Raw genomic sequence first — 23,196 nt, forward strand, 5'->3', positions numbered from 1 at the left:
ATTAGACTGTGTCAGAACGACTGAGCGCTCCGGCTTTGGCCTTGATGCGTTATGACACACTGCGCTGCATGTTTATATACTCGGGCTCTTTTAAAGATAACACTGCTGAAGGATCTGACTGTAGATCTTAGAAACAAACACCCGCCTCTCTCGCTGAATGGCTGCTGTTAGTCGTTCCTCCTCCTCAATGAATCAGCCTTTCCTCTCGGTGATATTGTTTTCGTAATCCTGACACTTGGCAGACTTTGATTCCAGCTCGTATCCAGTGGAAATGAATGGGCGTCGTTTGTCTTGTAATCAAACACGACGGACGCGTTTAAATTAAACCCTCGGCCCACGGCAGTGCTGCGGTGGATCACAACAAATTAAGTGAGCCCTCCTTTTTTGTGGACTACTTATGAGTTTGCCTTTTATTTGTGCGTTCGTATTTACACTTGCCGATGGCAGGCACAGCTGTGCAAAGGTAATCAGAGCGAGGGACGGGGCGCGGTGATGGGAGGCTTTATTGCCACACTCGACCACAGCGGGGTCGACCACAGACCACTTGTCAAAGAAACGCTGTCTCGGCAGCAGGAGACTCAGACACTAAAACAAGCTCACAGCAAATCATTTGGGCAATTTGAATAGACCGAATATTCCATTACAGTCACATCCATTATTATGTACATATATGTGTGTCTGATTGTGTTATTTTGCTGTTCCACTGGGAGATGATGTGCTGAAACCGTCACCCCGCTGCTCTCTGTGTTCTGCTCCATTCACTCATTCATTTATACGGATTCATCTCACCGTGCTGACGGCGTTATGTAACAAGAGCCGAGGAGCTGTTGGGGAGTCCGGTACGCAGCGTCTGCCATGTTCTGTCCCGAAAGCGTTTTGTGTCTGCGGGTGGAGGCAGTCAGCAGGATTTCACACAGCGTCTGCCGCCCGGGGGGGAAGCAGCATCTTGACTCTTGGCCAAGGACACGGCTTCCACTGATCTGATCACCACTTGTGCCTTTTCAGCCCTGCAGCCTTGAGGGACAGGTGTAAATGCAGCTCCAACCTTGACGTACTCGCAGAAACCAGCCCTGCTGCTCTTCATTTATTCATCATCACCCCCGTCGCTCTTCTGCCTCCTCCACCTCCTCCCTCTTGTATCTCGTCGCCTCCAGGACTGGCTTCATTATCCCTGCCTGTTCTTTTCTCACCCCAGCCATTCTCTTAGAGATGTGAATAAAAGTGACAGCAGGGACCGCTGAAATGACAGAATCAGCCTGTCTGCGGGGTCACTTGCCACCTTCCCTTCCTCCCTCTTTGACTCACATCTCCTGTCCTCCGTGTGATTACGGCTGCAGCAGCATATACTCCTGGACCTCGTCTCAACCTTCTAAACTTTGAGTGAAATGCGAATAATCTCCCCCCCCCCACACGCGCACACACACATTCAAACGACAGGACCGCTGCCACAGTCATATGTTTGGCGTTTCATTACAGCTCTGGACGAAGTGACAACATCTCAAAGCAGCGTGTCGTTTGATTTTTATTGTCCTCTCGCAGGAACAGAACATTATTTCACTCCAGAAAGATTTGTGACAGTCAATCCCCGAACAATCCTTCACCGTGACATTATTAGTGCAACTGTCAGACACCGGAAATCCATCACCTTGACGCCAGCGCCAACCAAAACCCTTTGACGTGTGACTAAGGCGATGACTGCAGATTACGCCCAAGAAAAATCTCGCGTGTTTATAAAATAAAATATGAAACTGTAAATAATTTATCAGAAACATCTACTATGCGGTCTGAGCTCGTTGTAGCTGTTTCTCAGTGGGTGGTTGGGGGGCGCGTGTGGTTGATTTAACCACAATTGCAAGATTTGCAATCTTCTTTATACACAAATAAATTTTGGACTGAGCTTTGAAGTTGACTCGTACCTCAGTGTTTTCAGGCTTTACTGGAGACTTCCTGCAGCTTCAATTAGTTGTTACTAATTTAGTAATAATAATTAATCGTAAAAATAAAATATGTTCTGATTATTATCATTTTATTTGATCGAAAGAGGTAACATTGAGCTGATTTTAGTTAAAGTTATTCATTTAGATCCACTGTGTGTCTGTAGAATTCAAAGGAAATCCAGTTGTTTTATCAGTAAATTGATTCCTCTGCACCTTCTGGCCCTTCAGACTTTGCTGAAGGTCATCATAATGAAATGTGGCTTCACCCGAGGCTGCTGTCATTCCTTCTAGTAAATAAGCGGTGCTAATAATGCGCCGGCCAACAGGAGGTGCCCTATAAACAATCAGAAGCAGCAGCCGTGCCGTGTGTGTCGCCACGTCACAGATAGCGAGGCTGATCTACGACTGCTGCAGGGCGGGAGGTCTATTCCTCAGCCAGCTGCACTCTGTTGCGGCTTATCTCCGGCTGTTTCTTGGGCTGATGGATGACTGGAGCAGGGCCTCCGACAGCAACGAGGTGGGGAGGGGGGGAACGAGGGAGAAGAGCAGAGTAGCGGCCCCCCAGTGGTAGAATACAAACCTGCAGAGCCGAGCTGACACCCAGCAGACGGATAAAATGCAACACACCTCCCTGTTTCCCGTGCCGCAGGCTATGTTTAATGTCAACAGCAAAATTTATTCCCTTTATTGTGCCAGCAGTGTGTTTCTTTTATTTAGGAGACGGTTGTTGTTTGATAACTAAGTAGCAGGCAGGATGGGTGTGTGCTGGAATTTCCTGCCACCTTTTGTGTCACTGCAAGCAAAAGAAAGCAGTGGATGTTGCTTTGCTTTGCAGAGGATCAGGATACTCTCACATTTGTTGTTTTAAAAAAATAAATAAATTGAGGGCGGGGTGACTTTTAGGTCTTTTACAGAAAAGTTAAGGCTTATAAAATATACTTTATGGTTGTAATTGCGGGACAACAGTGCAAATTTTAGCATATCTACATAGATTGTGCTTTCTGTGAGGTGTCTGTACAAAGAGGATGTGGGTAGTCTCTTGTCTGTCAGTGCGGTTCCCCCTATTCAAGACTGTTGTGATTTCCTTTCTGCTCACCAGGCCCAATGTAACGGGCTGATGTTTCATAACAGACACGTGTGTGTGTGTGTGTGTGTGTGTGTGTGTGTGTGTGTGTGTGTGTGTGTTTTTCTTTGCTTTTTGTTTTTGGCTAGCTGACTGATTGCCCTCAGCCCTCTGTGTTTATTCGCAGCAGGCTCGGAAAGGTCAGCTTTTAACAACAAGTCAAGTATAATGACTCCATATTGAGTGGAAGTAGCTTTGTTTGCTGCTGTGCTGGTCTTGCGTCAGTGTTTTTATGGAATGACATTTAGCGGGAATTATGTCCTGTGTGTGTGTGTGTGTGTGTGTGTCTTTGTGATATTATCTTTGCGCCCATGTTTGCATTTATCTTAACCAGTTTTACTGCTTCGAACAATCACCTCTCAAGCAGGAAGTGCCTGCACGCAACAAAGGGCTATTTAATGCCTTTTTTCCTTTCTTTTCTCCTCCTTATTTTTCTTATTTTACGTCTCCTCTCTGGGCTTACAATAGTGCACTGTTGGACTCGGGGCGGAAACTCGGGGCGGGTAAAAAGCGCCAGCGCTCTGGAACACGCTCAGAGAGAGACGCCTGTTGTTTCTGCACAGCGGATGGCTATTTGGTAGCGCTTCCACCACCCAGCTGCCCCCCTCTCCCCTTCTTGCTCACTCACTCACTCCCTCTCTCTCTCTCCCCCCCCTTGCTCAGCTTGCTCTGCCTCTCCGAGCCCCTCCTCTGCCGCTGTGTTGCCTAGCAACCAAGGGCTGGAGCAATCGGAGCAGGGGCAGAGCGATTCGGGGAGCAGATTGGCAGATGATTTATTAGCTGGGCTGGAGAGCAGTGAGCCCAGGCAGCTGAAATGGAGCCTTAAACTGGAGCCGACATGTAGAGAAGGGAGGAGGGAGCCAGCGAGAGAAAGAAAACGAGAGGGAGGGAGAGCACGCATGCAGCTCCTCTGTGGAGATGAACGGGCGCACTGAGTAAATAGTACAGTTGGGGGGGAAACATAATTAAGGTGACATAATTAGGACAGATGCAGGCTGCACGGGCAGGTCTAATTGATTTTTGACGTAGAAGCTCTGCAGGCTCAGGTAAAGCTGAGACATGGAAATTTATCCTCAGCACCACCTCACCCCTCATCCACCTTATCATCTGGTCTACCTCAGGTTCAGGTTTATTAAATATTTGTGAATCCTCGGGTAGTTTTCCTCTTGTTTTTCCCCCGCAAACATTTGTGAAGCTAATACTTCAGCTGGTTATTTACTCGGTTTTGTCAGCGCCTGTCAAACAAACCCTGAAATAGGGTCTCTAGACTGCTTTTGAGTGACAGTGTAAATAGTAATCTCCCCCTTAACCCCCTTGAGTGGTCGGAAATTTTTTTTTTTTTCCCCGTTGCATGTGGTGCTGGTGTTAGAGACGGCTCCATCTACTGGCTAATCAGCCGCTACACCTTCAAGCTGATGAATGCAAATTAGCTGCTGTCTCATGACACTTACAGGACAGGCCGTTTTGTTAAGCTGTCAGCTGAGCGCGACTAGCTTTTTGATCAGGCCCTTTTGTGTTTGCTTGTTTAGTCTGGTTTAATTTCGACCTGTGCCTTCTTTCTTTATGTTTTTGTCTGCACAATAACAAAGCAGAGCTGGAAAATTTGAGAATATCAAGTTTGCTTGTGTTAAGGACGTAAGTATAGTAATTCACAAAGCTCTCTCTCGCCTGTAATTTTCCCTGAAAGACAGTTGTGCTTCGCAGCAGGCTGCGTTACTTCTGTAAATTTGGCTTTTGTTCCCCCACCAAAATGAGGTATGTAAACAATCTGTGGTTGCATAACATACTGTACATGGCATGGAAAATGAACTCCGGACAACACAGGAGAGGCTCCATATCTGGTTTTCCCGCCCACTTGTGTCCTTTCCACCGTGTCCAAGACCTTTCTCCACACAAATTGTGTCAGCCTGGCTCCCCTCTCAGGCGGGCAGCTAGTTTTGCCTCTGTGCAGGCTCACTCCATGCTGTAGTTTCCTCACAAGGAAATAGAAACCTGTGTAGTTTCAGTCGCAAGCATTGGCTTAGGTTTCTGTGTGTGTGTGTGTGTGTGTGTGTGTGTGTGTGTGTGTGTGTGTGTGTGTGTGTGTGTGTGTGTGTGTGTGTGTGTGAGGGGTGGGTAGAGAAGTAAAGCTTGCCCATTCAGTGCTAGAGGCTGAAATGAAAGCTGTGCCTAACACTAACATGAAGCACAGGACTCCACTTCGGGTTTTCCATCCTGCTGCAAACCAGAGGCTCTCTTGCAGAAAGATCACATGTAAAGCCTTCCCCTTTGTAGTGGAAGAGCAGAGAGTGACAAGCTATTTCTTTCTTGTTAAAAAAAAAAAACATAAGAAGAACGACGTCCTGTCGGAGACATTGTGGATTTACCCCCCTTTAATTTTCCCTTTACCTGTGGGTGGACGTAGAGATTTGTGCTGTGCTCCCCGAGGACTTTTCTCTGCTTTTCTTTTTTTTTTTTGCTGGAGTTACTTGGTGGAAACGGTTGGCTGAGATCACTGTGGAACGGGGCTCGCCTCTGGAGCAAGAAAGTAAACCCTTTGGTTGTCTGCTTCGCTGGTTATGAATGTTTTTCAGCCGTCGCTTTTTATGGCTCGCAGTCTGTGGCTCTTAAAGGAGAAGAAATATATGTAGGTTGCTCTGATTTTTGGGGGCTTTCCGACATTGTTTTTTCTTTTTGTTTTTTTGTGCTCACATTGAGGTAAGGGCTCTCGTTGACGTTCAGTTTATTTTTAATGTCAGATTAAATCCAGTGTCACAAAGTAGCCTTCTCTGTCATCGTGTAGTTCACCTCACTTAGAAAGAATTCTTTTTTTTGGACATTTAAATTTTTCTGGGGTTTGTTAGATTGCCAAAATATAACGACAGAATTAGAAACGGAGTGCCACGCACAGAGAGGCATCTTCAAGTTTAGCTTTTGACTTTGAACTTTCACTTGGGAGATTAACAACACGTTTGGCACGTCTGCTGTTGTGTTTGTTTTCACATTAGATCGTGTTTGTCTAACTGTATGTTCTGCGCTCGTGAAACGACGAGCTTAATCTCAGCGTCTCTCCCTGCCTTGCCTGTCATTTCCTCTCTGGTTTTGCCCTGACATGGCTGTGTTTGCTCCGGAGTTTAAACGGCTGTAGAGGTTTATAAAAAACACAGCAAACCTCAGACGACCGCAGACTAGCGAAATGAAAACAATGTTCTTTGTCATGGTGTTAAGCAGAAAACTTTATTCTGTGGTACTTTAGCTGACTTAACATATACTCACTGCTCTCTTTTTTTTTCTTTCCCTCTCCCCCCCCTCTTTCTCTCGTTCTCTCTCTCTTCCTCTGTGCAAAAAAATTGCAGAAGCGCTTCATTAAAGGGTTGAGACAGTTCGGCAAAAACTTCTTCAGGATCCGGAAAGAGCTGCTGCCCAACAAAGAGACGGTAAGCTCGTTTATTTCTCTCTGTGCCACTGATACAAAAACAGAGAAACTGAAGCATTTGCAGTTTCCTTGTAAGTTACAGAAAGCAAGTTTTAGTTTAATGCTGTGAGGCCTTATTGTTAAGAAGCGCTGCTTGCCAACAACTCTAGCGTAGTATTATCACATCAGGCTCAGGGGAAAATAATAATATTAATATTAAAAATACTTGTTTGCACCTGAGTGTAAACCTGAGCTTAAATGTACTTCCCAGGCAAGTTACACACTCAACATTAATTAGCACCCTCTGTTAGCAAGTAGTAAACAAGTAGTGCAGATGTGATTTGAACCACTGTGTTTACAGCATATGTCAGCTCTGTGGAGAAGCCTGCTTTATCTCATGTTTGTGCTACAGTGCTTTATTATTAGCACTTGGGATTTTTCCTTTCCTTCTCTTGGTCTTTCAGCCATTTTCAGAGCAAACTAAAGGGCAATGCGATGTCTTCCACTAGGATTACAAAGCAATAAACGTGACTGTTTGAACATCAACAAAGTTACATTTGTGTCTGGCCTGGTAGAGAGAATCAAAGGCCATAACTTTGATTACTGTCATTTAATCAAACCTAAGCTAGTATTTTTTTTAATCTTATAAATTCAGAGAATTGTTTCCTTCTTAGCTGATTGGAGAGGAAAATGTTTGTACACTCCAAACTTTTGCAACTGGAGATTATTGTGCCTGCGGTTAGAGGTAGCTTCCTGTTGGTTGTATCGTATGCCTCCTTTAAACAAAAGCTTTGTCACTGACTGCCAAAGTTGTTTTGTACCTCTCGCACTTTGTAAATGTGCTATTTATGTACATAAGCAGAGGGAATTTCCTCCTGTCAGCAGCTCCCTGCTCTTCGTGCGGGTGTGTGTCGTAATCGTTATTGAACGTCCGTGTGACCCGTGCCACAGTACAAACAGGTCAGATTCAGGCCTGGCAATGATTAACAGCAGCTCACCTCGTTCAGTGTGAACTTTGTGTTGGAAACAAAACACAGAAGCCACACTGTTTTTGTGCTTTTACTTCTTTAGATATAAAACCTCGTAAAGGGCTCGACCTGCATTTTTATTTTGCCTGTAATTGGCTGCAGAGCGAACAGGTTCATGTTGCTTCAAAGCCTTTAGACTCGGCTGTTAAATAATTCTTAGATATACATTTTGATTCATGAAACAGTGCAGACTTTGCTGTTTCTGCGAGGCTGCTCCTGCTGGAAGTGTGCCGATATAGTGCTGACACAGACATCAAAGGAAAATCAAAGGTGTTTGTCATACTTTTCATCTGCTTCATTTCCTCGCCTGCTCTGAGGTGAGGGTACGTCAGCCCTCCTTTTCTAAAACCCGCAACATATCCTGTAATATTTTTACACCCCAACTCTTTAGTGTCGTCTCCTTTTGTGCTACTTTTTTTTTCATACTTTATTCCTCAAAACCAATTTGAGTCTCTTGAATAAGAGATTAAAGTGTATGAATACTGTTTCCTCGCAGAGGGTTTCTTCAATTATTTTTACTGGTTTTGAAATATATGACTAGTCCAGTTGATTGGCTATAAAGGAGGTATTAATGCACTTCAACCTGGAGGGGGGAGTCTATTTGGCAGGAGAGGTAATAGACCTCCTCCAGGATATGGGCCTGCCACCACCACAGAGCAGAGAAAGATTAATTTTTCCCCCTGCAAATGGAAAATAAACTGGCCTTTAAATATGAAAAGATGACTGGGAGAGCACGGAGAGGGTAGTAGCGTCCTATGAAAAAAGGGAGTAAAATGGGCATTGGCTCAAAAGAGCCAGTAAAGTCTGTGTTTTCACACAGACTTTACATCTTTGCTTATGACTGAGCTTGTTTTTGTGCTGCTTGGCTGATCGGAGCAAGTGCCAGCTAATACCCGGAGGAAAGTGCCCATTTATTTTCTCCCTCCTCATTCCCAAATCCCAGATCTCCAGAACATGAGAACAACAATATCTCTAGATATTTTAGGTGTGGGAAATAACAGAGATTTTTCCCATTATCTCCAGTCTCTCTCTGTCTCTCTCTCTCACACACACACACTATTCCAGTTGCATGAAAGAAGATGTATGAGTCCTGAGCGGAGCGCACAGCACAAAGCCCAGAAGTCCGGTACCGCGCGCCCGGCCCTCACTGCTCCTCCCGCTAGCTCCTATTAGCCGCGCTGCCCCTGAAGCGTCAGCACGGCTCGAACAGCCAGTGCCAAGGGTAAGCACCCAGCGCTGTGTAAACACACCAGGCCCGACTAGCACTCAGGAATGCCTCATATAAAGTCACATAAAGGCCCACAGGGGGAAGTGGGTGGGTGTGTCGCCTGACCGTCTGCAACTGGCCACCATTTCCTTCACTCACGAGAGGACGTCATGGAACACGATCTGCTGCCTTCAGTGTTTAAACAACCGAATATGCTGAAATGGTAGATCACAGATAACTACGCGCCTGATATTTTCACTGGGAGCGTTTTCATAAAGAACATCAACAGACGGTGTTTGCCAAACTGATTTAAATCGGCGACTGCTTAGTTTGCCGTGCAGCTCGACAGAGAAATTGACAGCTGAAAATTAGATCAAATTAGAGAGTTTTGGCCCATTTCCTTGCAGGACCGAGCCCAGACGACGTCACTGGTGGAAAAGGGTACAGCACGAGCAGCAGCAGATTGCAAATGAGAACGTATTGCAATACCTGGGCTTTTACTACTTTAAAGACAGACTGTTTTCAGTGTGCAGACAACAGTGTTACTCAGCAAAGTAAAATATGCATGACAGCGTAAAAAACACTGATGTAAAAGCAACTCATGCCTGAAATTATATTCAGTACAGGTTGTCTCTTTGCGTCCTGTGAGATTTTAAATTGCATGAAAACACTGGTAATTTACTTACTTCATGCACACATAAGTGTATTATACTCTATATTTATAGATCAAGAAAGTGTTTCACAATACAACTCAGAGCAGCCTTAATCTAATAAAGTCAGTGAAGCAGTGTAAAACAATTTACAGGCATAGGACAAAAGCATCTGAGTGTGTGTGAGAGCTTTCTTTCCCTACCAGCTTCCCTACTGGTTTCTCTTTGCTCCATGTTTAAATATTTAACTTCATAAAGGCCTAGCATTATCACCAAGACGACTCCGTAATTGTAGTTCGGTCATATATATTAGATGGTGGTGTCGTTTTAGTAATGTTACAGCCCAGAATGTCAGCTGTAATCCGTGTAGACGTAGAGGGCAGGAAAGGTGGGGGGGGAGATAAAACACTAAAACTGATTTGGTGAGACGTTTTTATGCTGCTGGTTCCTGCTTTGTTTTTGGCACAGAGCGGGAAAAAGACAGAAAGGTGCTTTGGCAGCACATTAGAAAAGCTAACACAGGTGAAGCCACAGTGTGCGTTTTCTTCTTGTTAACGTCACGCATTGAACAAGCGCTCTCAGTCAGCAAACAGTTAGCATCCAACACCAACTGGTGAGTTTATTGGAGCTTTAATTTATCAGCTTCCTGCAGTTTGTTATCATTCTAGCGCGTGCGCTAATTTTCAGGTCCACACAGAGATGCTAGATCTGAGCTGTATGTCTGATTTTTAAAGGAGGCGATGTGCCGATCGCTCCTTACAGCATCTTCTTCTCTCGGAGAAAAAAGGAACCACTCGGTCCCCGAAGGCCCTGTCATTTATGGGACGCCCAACAGGAGAACGGTGTTCCCAACACAACCTCACGCAGCAGATGTTTGCCCCGGTACAATCTGTACAAACGTCGCATTGAATTCATTGCCATGTCCTCAGCTCAGCAGCCAGAACCTCGGGGATGAGTGTGATTATAAATACTTAGGTTGAAACACTAATTAAACCAGCGGCAAACTACAGGAGCCTGGTCCAGTTGGCAGCAGCTGTCGGCGGTGTGACAGAACAGCTTCCGCGTTTGGTAAATGATATAACTTGTTTAGGCAGTGAAATCGCTGCCGGCTGATGGAAGCTCAACCAGCACGTATTGATGTTCTTTTAACAGACCACAGGCAATTTAGCGCAGCTGAGTGTAGGCAAAATCTTTTTTCAGCCTAATAGACGGAGCCCAGAGAGCCAGAGCTCCTGTGTAATTGAGTTCTTTGGTAGGCTTCATGTTGTGAGTTTTGTTTTTGTTTTTTTAGGGGAGGGGAGACTAGCTTATCAGCAGAACACGCAGGATCGACCCTCCAGCAAAAAAGGCACTGTTGCCATCCAATCTGCTTTCACTGGCCAAATCGCTTACAGCAGGAAAAACACGAGTGCTGATTCTTCAGCATGTGCATCCCTGACCTGTGAAAGCAGAGCTTATTCAGTCATTCTCCGGCAGAAAGGCGCTGCGCAGCAGGGAACGGCTGTCTATTTAGCCGCCTTTCACATGCACCCCGCTCCACCAGCCAAGATCTTTTCACTATTCAGTCTTTCTTCGTTTTTGAGGCATCGCTATGGTGTAGGTGTGTTTTTGAATTCATCACATACTGTACATGTGCCTAGTAGCTTAAATATTTGGCCTTGTCATTTAGTTTCACACAACACAAACACAAATAAATGACGTAAGGAGGGAAAGTGTAGTTTGGTAACGCTAAGCACTAATAGTTTTTATTCCACCTGACATAACGATGTTTTATTTATTATTGGAAATTTGTAAATCCAGAACTAGACTCTGGTGTCACTGGCTGCATATAATATAAAAAGTTTGGAAGCGCACATTTCTGTCATCTTTACCATTTCGGCAACTTTAATAAAAATCCTGATAATTTCTAAAATAAACTTTCACTGAAACATATTAAATGGGACGCACAAACCCACTGAAGCACATACACGTTCATAAAGTTACGCCCTCCAGTTACATTCATGGTGAGGATGATGGCGAAGTCGCGCACGCTCCAGACAGTCTGTCATGGGCGACGGAAGAGTTGGGAGTCCACAGGTCCAGCTCATGTATAATTAAGCCCTGGCTTGATTTAGCTCAGAAATACTTCCCCTTTCACCTTACTGAAATGAAGCAGGAAGCAGTCCTCCCTGCTCTGACTGCAGGCTGTGGAGGAAGCAGGAGTAGCGCAGGTTCATGCTGCACTAATGGTTGTTTACACAACTCGCTGTCAGCCACCAGAACCTAGAAATCACACGCTCCCAGCCCTCTCTGCTCCCCGACCGCCTTAAATTTTTAGCAGAGATTTTTATTTGCTGTGAGATTTTCAGGACTGGTTTGTGGTTGGGATTCAGTGTTGATTGTCCATTGTTCTCCGCTGCTGGCTTTCTTTTTTTCTTTTTTTTTTATATTCCTCCCTCTCGACTCTCCTCGGCACTCGGCCCTCCCCCTCCTCGGCTCTCCCCTGTTCTCTCCTCCTTCCCCTGCTCTTGCCAATAACGGCCTTAACCGTTTGGCTTCATGTCAAAGCAGAGGCCTTTTGTGGCTCTGTCACAAATCTGCCAGGAAAAACAGAAACCATCTGTTCAGGCCTGGGCCTGAGAGGAGATGAGGGTGTAAATACACGAGTTTAGCCCTCGCCCTCAGCTCTACCCGTGTACATACGACCACCGAGCTCACCCTCAACCAGCGCTCCCACCCACAATTACACTGCAGCCTAAAGTGGTTAACCCTTTCAGTCAAAATCTGGCCTCAGGAGGAATTTTCCTAATTTCGTCACCTGCTAACCTCTGTTAGCAGCTGTTTGTGAGAATAATATTACAGTAAGGTTAAAATACAAAAGTCACGCATCTCTATATGCATGCTTTATGAACTCGAACTGCAAGTATTTAATTTAAAGCGATAGCACAACAATCACTATGAACATATTTTTTTAAATAACTGCACATCTTTATGTAGATGACCATTTTAAGTGGCAGTAACTGGAACGGAAGGCCTGAGCGCCCTGATATGAGGGTAAGCCCTTCCCTTGCTGGATAATCCACCGGCCAGAAAGCTCCTGCAGATGGAAGCAGCCTAAAAGGCCTAATAATACTGAGCTTATGTTGTCACTATCTCATGTTCTGCAAAGCAGCAGCAGCACACTCTGTGCCGCTCTGCAGCGATTTAGTGGACTAGGGAGAAAATTATGCTGCAGAAGCCTTGGGACTATGTAAATTTGTCTTTCAGCTGTTTTAGATGCAGGTTTGTTTAGTTGTTTCTTTTATGGACGTGTTAATTTTATGAAGGGAGGGGAAAAAGACATGGCATCAGTAGGTAAAACACAAACCTGCTTCCACAACGGCCAAACGGGGAGAATAAACTGCGAGGTAACTGGAGTTAAATTGTTGCTGCGGGCATGTGGCAGCATGATAAAGTGGCTCTGATGCAGAAAAGTCTTCAGTCGGTGTGAGAGACGGGACTTGCACAACTTCAGAGGACCCAAATCTGTCAGTCTCACTGTGACACAAATGTATTGCACAAAGCTTCTCTCACGTGCAGCATGTTCACATCGGGCTGTTTCTCTGCACAACACGTTCACTGTGCTCACAGTCCTTCCTTTATCAGTGCGACTGCACTACACAGTTATTACAGTTCTATGATTTTGAACGAGCTTTTATTATTATTTTTATTTTGTTGTGATTTTTTGCTTTGGATTCAGTCTTGTTTCAGTTAGTTTTCAGTGCAGGTTTGCTCATTTCAGTTTGAAGCGAGATTTCGGAAAGTCACCACAGATATAATTTTTTTTTAAAAACAGGAGATTTTGAAAGCAGTTGAGTCTTAATGGACATGTATATCAAAGCCTCATAAGGCAAGTTTTGGCAAAAAACAAAAAAAACACCGAACACTAAAATTGAGGATATTTTCTCTTTATTTTCATTTTAGTTTGAATTAGGTTCACAAACATCTATTTTTTTTAATTCATTTTAGTTACCTGCAACCTAGTTTTAGTTAACCATGCTATACTTGCTGCATTCAAATTTAAAATCTGTGTATATTACAGATATTATTGTACTTGCAGACATTTCCACTGCATCATGTTTGTACTGAATTTGCTGAACTGTGCTTCTTGTTTTCCTCTTTTTTATTTACATCTAGCTGCACCAGCTCATCACCACACCTGTTAATTCCCATTCAAAAGCCCAAGTTAATGTTTTCATTAGCCCCTGCCTAATGTAATGGTACTTGACACAGCGTAAGTGATGGAGAGGCAGGGTGACCTTTCCTTGTGTCTGCCAAGCTGTTGCTGAGGCCGTGTACTTGTCAACCCGCAGCGAGGAGGCAGAGAGGCACTGCTGAGAACAGTCATTAAGCACAGAGCAAAGCCAGCGCTCGGCACCACTCGACACTTTTGATCTGGACATTTCAATTAGATTTCACATCAGGATGCCCGCCTTCTTTCAGTTAGCACCTGCGCCCTTCCCCTTCCCAACTGGCTGGCAGGTTGAAGTGGGAGGCGCACAAGAAAGGCCACAAAGTTCTGTCGCCGACTGAAACGGCAGCAGCATAATGTAGCTTTTAGGTGATAATATGATCAGTATCCATGTGCTTTTTTATCTTAAAGCCCACCGCATGTGGAATCCATCCACCAATCCAGATAAAGCCTCCACCAGCTCGTGGGGTTTGAGACTGTTTTCGGCTGGAGCAGTGGTTTTCCTGGTGTAGTGCCTTAATTTACCCTGAAATGTGAGGAGGTTTCATTGAGCTCAGACACCCTCAGTAAATGTTTCCAGCACTGCTTTGCCTGATAAGGTGGATCCTGCAGGCTCTGGTAGATATGAATTTCCCCTAAGAGTTACATTGTATGTGTACGTGTGCTACGGTTCACTGGCTTTATTTTCTGTTTTTGTTAAAGTGGGGGGGGGGGCTTTTCTTAGCCATTTCATCAAATCACTTCCTCCTTTTTCATGTTTCGCTACATTTTGATAGACGATATCAGGCTGTTGCTGAAAAGCTGTTAATGCATTTCAGAGAGTAATGGTGTGACTAATTAATGTCAAGTTTCTCGGCTGAAGCAGAGAAGGAAAACAATCAATAGCCATTAAACCCTGGGAGCTTTGTTGAACAGCGGTTTAACAGACCTCAGACAGTGGCTGGGTGCCCTCGGGGCTTTTGAGATTACAGGTGACTTACTGCTCACCCTGCGAACACACACTGCACCTTTTGTAAATTTGTTATAGAGTCAGTGGAAGATGACTAACAAGTGAGAGTTCACAGCGAGGCAGAAAAGGCGAAGCTTTACAGGAAACTACATAATTGCCACCGACTCCTGTTGCCAATTTTTAGGGCTTGTGTTTCACGAGTGTGGCAGGAAAGCTGCAGTTAATATGCACAGGCTGCCTCAGCAAAGTGCTTTCTGATCCATGATTGCATGTGTTAATGTTTCAGTTGGGTATTGATTTCCTGACGGCCTTTTGTACACTGGATTTATCCGCCCCGCTCGCTGGCAAGCGCACCCCTCCGAATGTTTGATTAAAGTTCAATTGACTCTTCCAGTGAAGGGGCGAGGAGCCATTTCACTCCCTATTTGTAGCGCCAAAGCTCTGCCTGACATGTTCTTTTGTTCCCATTCAACCTCCTGCCACCCAGGCAGCCACCATTGCACTGATCCTAATATCCCTGCATTCAGTGAGTCTCCTGGCCTAATCCTGGGACAGACAGGGCCGCAGCACAAACATGCCCAGCCAGCTACAAATCCTGGCATGGACTGACCCGCTCCATGGCCTTTCACTGTGAAACGCAGCACCCACTGCTAATGTGTATCCTCCACAGATTTCATTCCACCTAACTGCAGATATTTCACCTCTTTGCAATCAAAAGTGAATCCTCCCCCTTATCACAGACGCTCGTTTGCGTTCCTAAGATGTTACTGCCTGTTTTAACGGTGCCTGTTTATCGTCTTCTTTCAGGGAGAGCTGATTACTTTCTACTACTACTGGAAGAAGACTCCCGAGGCGGCCAGTTGTCGAGCCCATCGCCGACACCGTCGTCAGCCCGTCTTCCGCCGCATCAAGACACGGACCGCCTCAACTCCCGTCAACACTCCTTCACGCCCGCCGTCGAGCGAGTTCTGTACGTAGCTTTGACGTCATGGTGGCAGCTGGGAGGAGAGGGGACGGCCTGGCCTGACATATACTCGTTGGTCGGTAAAGAGATGTATGTGACGTATCTTTCTCCTTCCTTCTTCTCTCTAGTGGACCTCAGCTCAGCCAGTGAAGATGACTTTGACAGTGAAGACAGCGAACAGGAGCTAAAAGGCTACGCCTGCCGCCACTGCTTCACGACCAGTAAGATGCCACATCTCTTTTTCGTGCGCACACCCGTCATACGGACTTGCTTGGCTATTCCCGTCCTGTCTTGGGATCGGTGTGAGCCCACCCAACACAGCACTGTGTGACAGATGGGCATCAGAGTATGTCAGGACTAATTTGATCAAATCAGACATGAACCCACAGCTCGTTCACTCTCTCCACCTCATTATCCTTCCCCCTCTTTGCACACAGCTGGCTCCCATCTGAACACGCTGACGTTTCTGCCATCCAAGCAAGGGTGGCTAATAACTTGGCTTTATAGTGTTAACCCATCAAGCTCTTATTAGTAGATTACTGGGAGTTTAAATGGGGTATAAAACAGGGGACAGATTAGACATTGATGTAGAGCCTGTAGTACAAACATTTTTATTCTGTTAAATATTGAAAGGAGAAATTATTTTAAGGTGGTGCCTGTATTCCTCAGTATTACTGCAGGTTGTCAGATGATTTCTGTGTGATGTTTGTGCCTCTCTGCTTGTGTGACTGTGTTATTTCACAACTGTAAATGGCTTTCCTCAGCCTCCAAGGACTGGCACCACGGGGGCCGCGAGAACATCTTGCTGTGCACCGACTGCCGCATTCACTTCAAGAAGTACGGTGAGCTGCCCCCCATCGAGAAGCCCGTGGACCCTCCGCCATTTATGTTCAAACCTGTCAAAGAGGAAGAGGATGGACTCAGCGGGAAGCATAGCATGAGGACCCGACGGAACCGAGGCTCGGTGCGCCAGCTATCCTTCTATTTTCACTTTTAGGAACCATACCCTGAGATTTATCCCTGGAGCAATCCAGACCCAGATTACAAAGAAATAAGCTCATAATCTCAAACCAAATGTTTATTTTATTCAAAGTTTGAAAGTTTTATAAATTGGGCTAAATTTTCCTTCGTTCAAACTACAGATGTCGACGCTACGTAGTGGTCGTAAGAAGCAGACAGCCAGTCCTGATGGCCGAGCCTCACCCACCAACGAGGATTTGCGCTCTAGCGGACGTACTTCACCCAGCGCAGCCAGCACTGACAGCACCGACAGCAAGACGGACTCCATGAAGAAGCCAAGCAAAGTAAGTACAGCAGAGAGTCGCTGACCCCTCGTTTTTCCTTGCATGCACCTCTGTAATGTATACTTTCTGTGTCTCTGCTGCTTTTGCTCCACAGAAGATTAAAGAGGAAGCTCCTTCACCTATGAAGAGTGCCAAACGGCAACGGGAGAAAGGAGCTTCAGACACAGAGGAGCCCGAGAGGGCCAACGCCAAAAAGTCCAAGACACAAGTGAGTCTGCTTGCTTGTGTTATCTCTATGTGTTAAGGGGAGGTTGTGTAGTTGGTGTGCTGATGCGCTTCCTTTCTTCTCCTCTGTCCCCACAGGAGCTGAGTCGGCCAGACTCGCCTTCAGAATGCGAGGGAGAAGGAGAGGGAGAGGGCGAGAGCTCTGATGGGCGGAGCATCAACGAGGAGCTCAGTAGTGATCCTAAAGACATTGATCAGGACAACCGGAGCTCTTCGCCGAGCATCCCGAGCCCCCGTGACAATGAGAGCGACTCGGACTCCTCTGCCCAACAGCAGCAGCTCCTGCAGAGCCAGCACCCTCCAGTCATCCAGTGTCAACCGGGCATCTCAGCCGCCTCTTCGGCGCCCCCTCCACCCACAACCTCAGCCCCCTCACTGCCTCCGCAGGTTTCCCCTGCTGCAGCCTCCAGCTCTCTACCTCCCCAGCCTCTGCCCCAGGCAAGCCCAATGTCTCTAATCCAGTCAGGAGCATCCCTGCACCCTCAAAGGCTTCCCTCTCCACACTCACCTATGACTCAGGCTCCGCCTCCTGGCCCCCCAGTTCCACCTCAGTCATTACCCAGCCCGCATCACGGACCCATGCCTCCCATGCCTCACCCGTTGCAGCCGGGCCCCTCACACATGGCTCACCCTCACTCCATCACCCCTCAGGGATTCCCTGTGGGTCCGTCTCAGGTCCCACTCCCGCCGGTCTCTGGCCAATCACAACAGAGGGCTCACACGCCTCCTTCTCAGTCCCAGTCATCTTCTCAGAGCGGCGCCCAGCCTCCCAGAGAGCAGCCCTTGCCCCCCGCACCAATATCTATGCCTCACATCAAGCCCCCGCCAACTACACCCATCCCTCAGATACCCAACCCACAGTCTCACAAACACCCGCCCCACGTATCGGCACCTCCATTCCCTCAGATGCCTTCAAACCTGCCTCCGCCTCCTGCCCTCAAGCCTCTCAGCTCTTTATCCAACCATCATCCTCCATCAGCACATCCGCCTCCCCTCCAGCTCATGCCTCAAGGCCAGCAGCTTCAGCCTCCCCCAGCCCAGCCTCCAGTTCTCACCCAGTCACAGAGCCTCCCACCTTCAGCCAGCCACCAACCTCCTCCAGCTCCTCCTCTGCCACCCTCCGCAGCAGCCTCACATCCCAGCGGGCCACCTCAGCAACCTTTCTCATCTCATCCTTTCAGTACAGTTCTACCTCCAACCGCCCCTCCCCCATCATCATCAAACTCTATGCCTGGCTTGCAGCCTCCTTCTTCTTCGGCTCCATCCTCTTCCATCTCCATGCCACTTCCTGCCTCTGTCACCTGTGCTGGCCCGGCCACAGCAGTCCCACCCATGCACATCAAAGAGGAGCCTTTGGACGAGTCGGAAGAGCCAGAGAGCCCGCCACCCCCACAGAGAAGCCCCTCCCCGGAGCCTACAGTCGTCAATACGCCCAGCCATGCCAGCCAATCAGCACGGTACGTCTGTCAACAGCCTGAGCAAACAACAGAACATCAAACATCTGTAAAAGAGAAAAACATACACCTGCACAGGTGGCTGTTTATCAGTAGTCTGCCTGTTCTCTTATCAGGGGATACTGATTAGCTCTCCAACAAAGAGTCGCCCTCAGGTTTTAAGTCTTTAATGTAGGCAACTAATCAAATGTCCTCTGTAAAAACAGGCATCCAAGGCCACAATTAGCCTCGAGCTCTGAGTAGCTGATGGTTCGGAATTATCAGAGATGGAAAACAGGGAGATTAATTACAGTGAGATGGAAGTGTATGAAGCATCCGAATATGAGTACGTGTTGCTGCCTCCCGCTTAAGTGACTCTCAGACTGCCAATGAATAGCAATGAGGAGTTTATTATAGGCTCAGCGTGGCAGGAAAAGTGAATGCTGAGGGAGTTTGTTTGCTTTTAAAACATGGACTAATGCAAGCTAATACCAGCGGTGTTTTCATCATTTATCCTGCCATTCAGTACACAAAATTTCACATGGATATGATGATCAAACCTTCTTTTATCAGTTTTTTTTTTTTTTTTCTCCAAACAAATGTCAGTTTATGAACGTAAGACATTATTTTAACGTTTTTATTTTTGTGTCTGTGTTTCTACAGTTTCTACAAGCACTTGGACCGGGGGTACAACTCGTGTGCTCGGACCGATTTCTACTTCACGCCCCTGGCTTCATCTAAACTGGCCAAGAAGAGAGAGGAAGCTCTGGAGAAAGCCAAACGGGAAGCAGAACAGAAAGCCAGGGAGGAAAAAGAGAGAGAGAGGGAAAGGGAAAAGGAGCGAGAAAGAGAGCGGGAACGAGAAAAGGAAGCTGAGAGAGCCGCGGTGAGTGGTGTAATCGTTCTTTTACTTTTATGTTTCGCACTGGTTTCGTTAAAAAAAATAAAAGTAAGAAAAACTAAGCATGATGTTCCTCTCCTCACAGAAAGCCTCCAGTTCATCTCACGAAGGCAGAATGAGCGAACCTCAGATGGCCGGCCCCGCCCACATGCGTCCACCCTTCGACGGTCCCCCGACTACTATTGCAGCTGTGCCTCCCTACATTGGCCCCGACACACCCGCCCTACGCACCCTCAGCGAGTATGCCCGGCCCCACGTCATGTCCCCCACCAATCGAAACCACCCGTTCTTTGTGTCACTCAACCCCGCAGACTCGCTGATAGCTTATCACATGCCCAGCTTATACAACGCTGACCCAGCCATGCGGGAGCGTGAGCTTCGAGAGCGGGAGATGCGCGAGAGGGAAATCCGCGAGAGGGAGCTGAGGGAAAGGATGAAACCTGGTTTTGAGGTCAAGCCTCCAGAGATGGACACACTCCACCCTTCCACAAACCCCATGGAACACTTTGCTCGCCACGGGGCCATCACGTTGCCCCCCATGGCCGGCCCTCACCCTTTCGCCTCCTTTCATCCCAGCCTGAACCCATTAGAGCGTGAGCGGCTAGCCCTTGCGGGGCCCCAGCTGCGCCCAGAAATGAGCTACCCAGAGAGGCTGGCAGCAGAGAGACTCCATGCAGAGAGGATGGCAACAGTGGCCAATGATCCCATCGCTCGTCTGCAGATGTTCAATGTCACACCGCACCACCACCAGCACTCACATATTCACTCCCATCTCCACCTCCACCAGCAAGATCCCTTACACCAAGGTAAACGAAAGCCCTGCTTAATTCATAAATGCATGACAAGTGAAATTAAAAACTGAATTTAGAAGCTTTAATTACAGATGACAACTTAAGAATGAACAGATACTTTATTTAATTAAATGTTTGAAGACCAAAAGTAGAGCTCTGAGTCACTCACAGGTCAATTTAACCTGTTATCACTCTGAAATAAATATATATATTGTATTTTTGGTTATGTAGTATTAATTACTACATTTTGATTAAACATAACAGATGCCAGACTGCTTTTTGAGTTCAGGAAGCATGTTGCTGTTTGAAATTTTGCCATTTATCTGCACTTATTCTGATGTTGTTTAAAAGGAAAGAGATGTTTTGACAAAGTTGTTGCAGTGAAATGAACAAATGATATATTGTATTAAGTATCGAAGTGAGCATATCTGTCATGGTATTGTATCATTTATATATTTATATTTATATACATATATATATATAATATGTACTGCACTAATTTGTTACTCCTCTCATTAAAGACTGAACAAAGGGACTTGTGATCAGTGTCACTGTAATGTAGTGTACATCACTGACAGGCTGGATGACAGGAAGTCATATCTTCCTTAAGTTACTGACAGAGCCAACAGATTTTTTACAATGGATAAATATAGTAACGTAGTCCCTGCAGTCTTTAAATCAACCTTGAGGAGTAACGTTACATTAAGCTGAGTATCATTAATGTCTGTAGCATGCTGTGTGATACACTATCTTGTAATGAGTGTACCCTGAACCTAAGACTCTGACTCCCAGAAGGTGGTGGTGAATGTCTTGTGTGTCCTCCAGGTTCCGGCGGCCATCCGCTGGCAGTAGATCCCCTGGCCGGACCTCACCTGGCACGCTTCCCTTACCCACCCGGCGCCATCCCCAACCCTCTCCTGGGCCAGCCGCCGCACGAACACGAGATGCTGCGACACCCAGTTTTTGGTAGGTTCTCAGCCAGTGTTGACTCTCCTTACTCACATCTATCAGTCTGAGCTTCTATCATCTATCAGTCTGAGCCTGCTCACATTTTCTGTGTTGGGTCTTCCTCCAGGTACTCCATACCCACGGGACCTACCAGCAGGTATTCCACCAACTATGTCGGCGGCCCATCAGCTGCAGGCCATGCACGCCCAGTCGGCCGAGCTCCAGAGGCTAGCCATGGAGCAGCAGTGGCTGCACGGGCACCATCACATGCACGGAGGACCACTGCCTGGCCAGGAGGACTACTACAGGTAGTTTATCCTAATTATTGTTGTAGTCGGGTTTTCTGAGCATGCTTGATTATGTTTTGTTTTTTTGTTTTTTTTTTTTATTTTAAAACATTGCTCTTTTGTCCTTTCAGTCGACTGAAGAAGGAGAGCGACAAGCAGCTGTAACGAGCCGAGGGAGGCGGCGACTGACAGGTGCAGGACACAGGAAGTTGTTACAGAGCAGTTTCAAAGAGGCTCTTCAGGATCCTCTGAACACTTTCAGTTTTGACGAACAGAAAAAGCCAAGTGAATCGTCTGAGATTTCTCCTGAGATTTTTGTTTTTGTTCATGTCGAGGACCTTTTTTCTTTTCTTTTCTTTTAATTATTATTTTCCAAGACATTGACTTTCTTTGGTATATAGCCAGTAGTGACAACATCCTCAAGACTCCTGCATGACAAGCTTCCCTGATGTTTTTTTTGTAGGTGCTAGAACAAGACACTGTGCTTATTACAAAACAAACAAACAAAAAAAAAAAAGAAAAAGCCGAGACCGGTCAGACCATTTATGGAAAAATAACAAGTGCTATCTTAAATTCAACATTTATTTTAATACATTGTTGGAGGTTTTTCATAATTTTAAGAAAAGCTACAGCATGGCGTTTTTGAGTCTGTAAATAGTATATATAAACATATAATTATTATTATAATTATTATTATTACTAGGTGTGGACTCCAAACCAAGTCGTTTCAACCTCCAGTTATAATTGTTTCAAAGCATTATCCCTTGTTTCAGAGGGGAGCACCATGGCATTATACGAGCAGTTTCTGAGAGTTACGGTTGCGTTGTGACGTTCCTCTGACATCACTGTTTAGATTTAGCCACACATGCACTATGTAAACCATCAGCCTGTCACGCCAACCACATCCATTCATCGCCTTCCACGCTCGGCCGGTTGAACTCGGCGTGTGGACTTTTAACGATGGGGGAAGCACTTGAAGAAGTGACACCGTGGTCGCTGGCGCTTCTGTGGAGTGCACGCTGAGGATGGAGGGAAGATATTAAAAAAAAAAAAGAGTTTGCACTGAAGGAGCGTCCTCGAGCTCAGCTGATTTTATCCATTTTGATTGAAATTACTATTTAAGAGCCAAATGAATCCTCTACTTTTAGGATTTCTTTTTAAAGGATATGTGGTCACCTGAAACATCGGCTGAATGAAAGAAATTTGGGGGGGGGAAATTGCTTTGATTTTTTTTTAAACAGTGTTCACTGTAACAGGAGCCTGACAGGACTGTTTTTGTTGTGTGAATGAGTGGCTGTGAGTCTGTTCTAGTTTGTCTTCTAAATGTCCCCCCCCCCCCCCCCCCCCCCCCCCCTTTTTTTTTCTTTCCCCCGTCCCGTCATCGGTGTTTGTTGCAGGGCTCAAATCCGACTGAGCCATCCTCCACCTAGGCTGTAATAATGTTCACTGTGACACTAGAGGGGGGCCTGCCGACACTTGACCTCCAGGAGGTGTAAGGTCGATGATGTTTGTGTGTGTGTGTGTGTGTGTGTGTGTGTGTGTGTGTGTGTGTGTGTGTGTGTGTGTGTGTGTGTGTGTGTATATTTTTTTGTACGCCTTGGTTCCTTAGGGATACACATGGCCTTCTGAGGCCTCAGAGGTGGTGTTTGTTTCTGCCACTGACTGTTACATGTAGTGTTGACCCGTCATTACCAGTGCACACGAGCCCACGTTTTTCTTTCTGTAGCCCATGACACAGATTCTGCAATTATTCCATGCACTAAGACTGTTTGACCGTCATGGACGATTTTATTTGATTTTATAATTGTATAATTTTATTTTAACTAATCAAAGAAACTGTACTTG

General features: G+C 46.2%; 1 protein-coding gene across 6 annotated transcripts in view; it reads left to right on the forward strand.

The window, feature by feature from the left end:
- Nucleotides 1-22,970, forward strand: part of rerea (arginine-glutamic acid dipeptide (RE) repeats a) — a 130,317-nt gene extending 107,347 nt beyond the window's left edge. For 5 of the 6 annotated variants that reach the window (XM_085393043.1, XM_085393045.1, XM_085393044.1 and 2 more), the window contains 12 exons: nt 6,396-6,476; nt 15,306-15,468; nt 15,591-15,683; nt 16,227-16,426; nt 16,605-16,766; nt 16,861-16,974; nt 17,070-18,448; nt 19,088-19,310; nt 19,411-20,131; nt 20,912-21,082; nt 21,192-21,372; nt 21,483-22,970. In XM_085393043.1, the coding sequence (XP_085249169.1) occupies nt 6,396-6,476; nt 15,306-15,468; nt 15,591-15,683; nt 16,227-16,426; nt 16,605-16,766; nt 16,861-16,974; nt 17,070-18,448; nt 19,088-19,310; nt 19,411-20,131; nt 20,912-21,082; nt 21,192-21,372; nt 21,483-21,516 (3,522 nt within the window). In that variant the 3' untranslated portion in view covers nt 21,517-22,970. The remainder of the gene's footprint in view (nt 1-6,395; nt 6,477-15,305; nt 15,469-15,590; nt 15,684-16,226; nt 16,427-16,604; nt 16,767-16,860; nt 16,975-17,069; nt 18,449-19,087; nt 19,311-19,410; nt 20,132-20,911; nt 21,083-21,191; nt 21,373-21,482) is intronic. The other variant, XM_085393047.1, reaches the window with a different exon arrangement.
- Nucleotides 22,971-23,196: the final 226 nt, after the last annotated feature.

Source organism: Rhamphochromis longiceps, linkage group LG20, assembly GCF_057381845.1.
Source record: "Rhamphochromis longiceps isolate RC_006_pf linkage group LG20, R_longiceps_female_GT1.1, whole genome shotgun sequence".
NCBI classification, from domain to species: Eukaryota; Metazoa; Chordata; class Actinopteri; order Cichliformes; family Cichlidae; genus Rhamphochromis; species Rhamphochromis longiceps.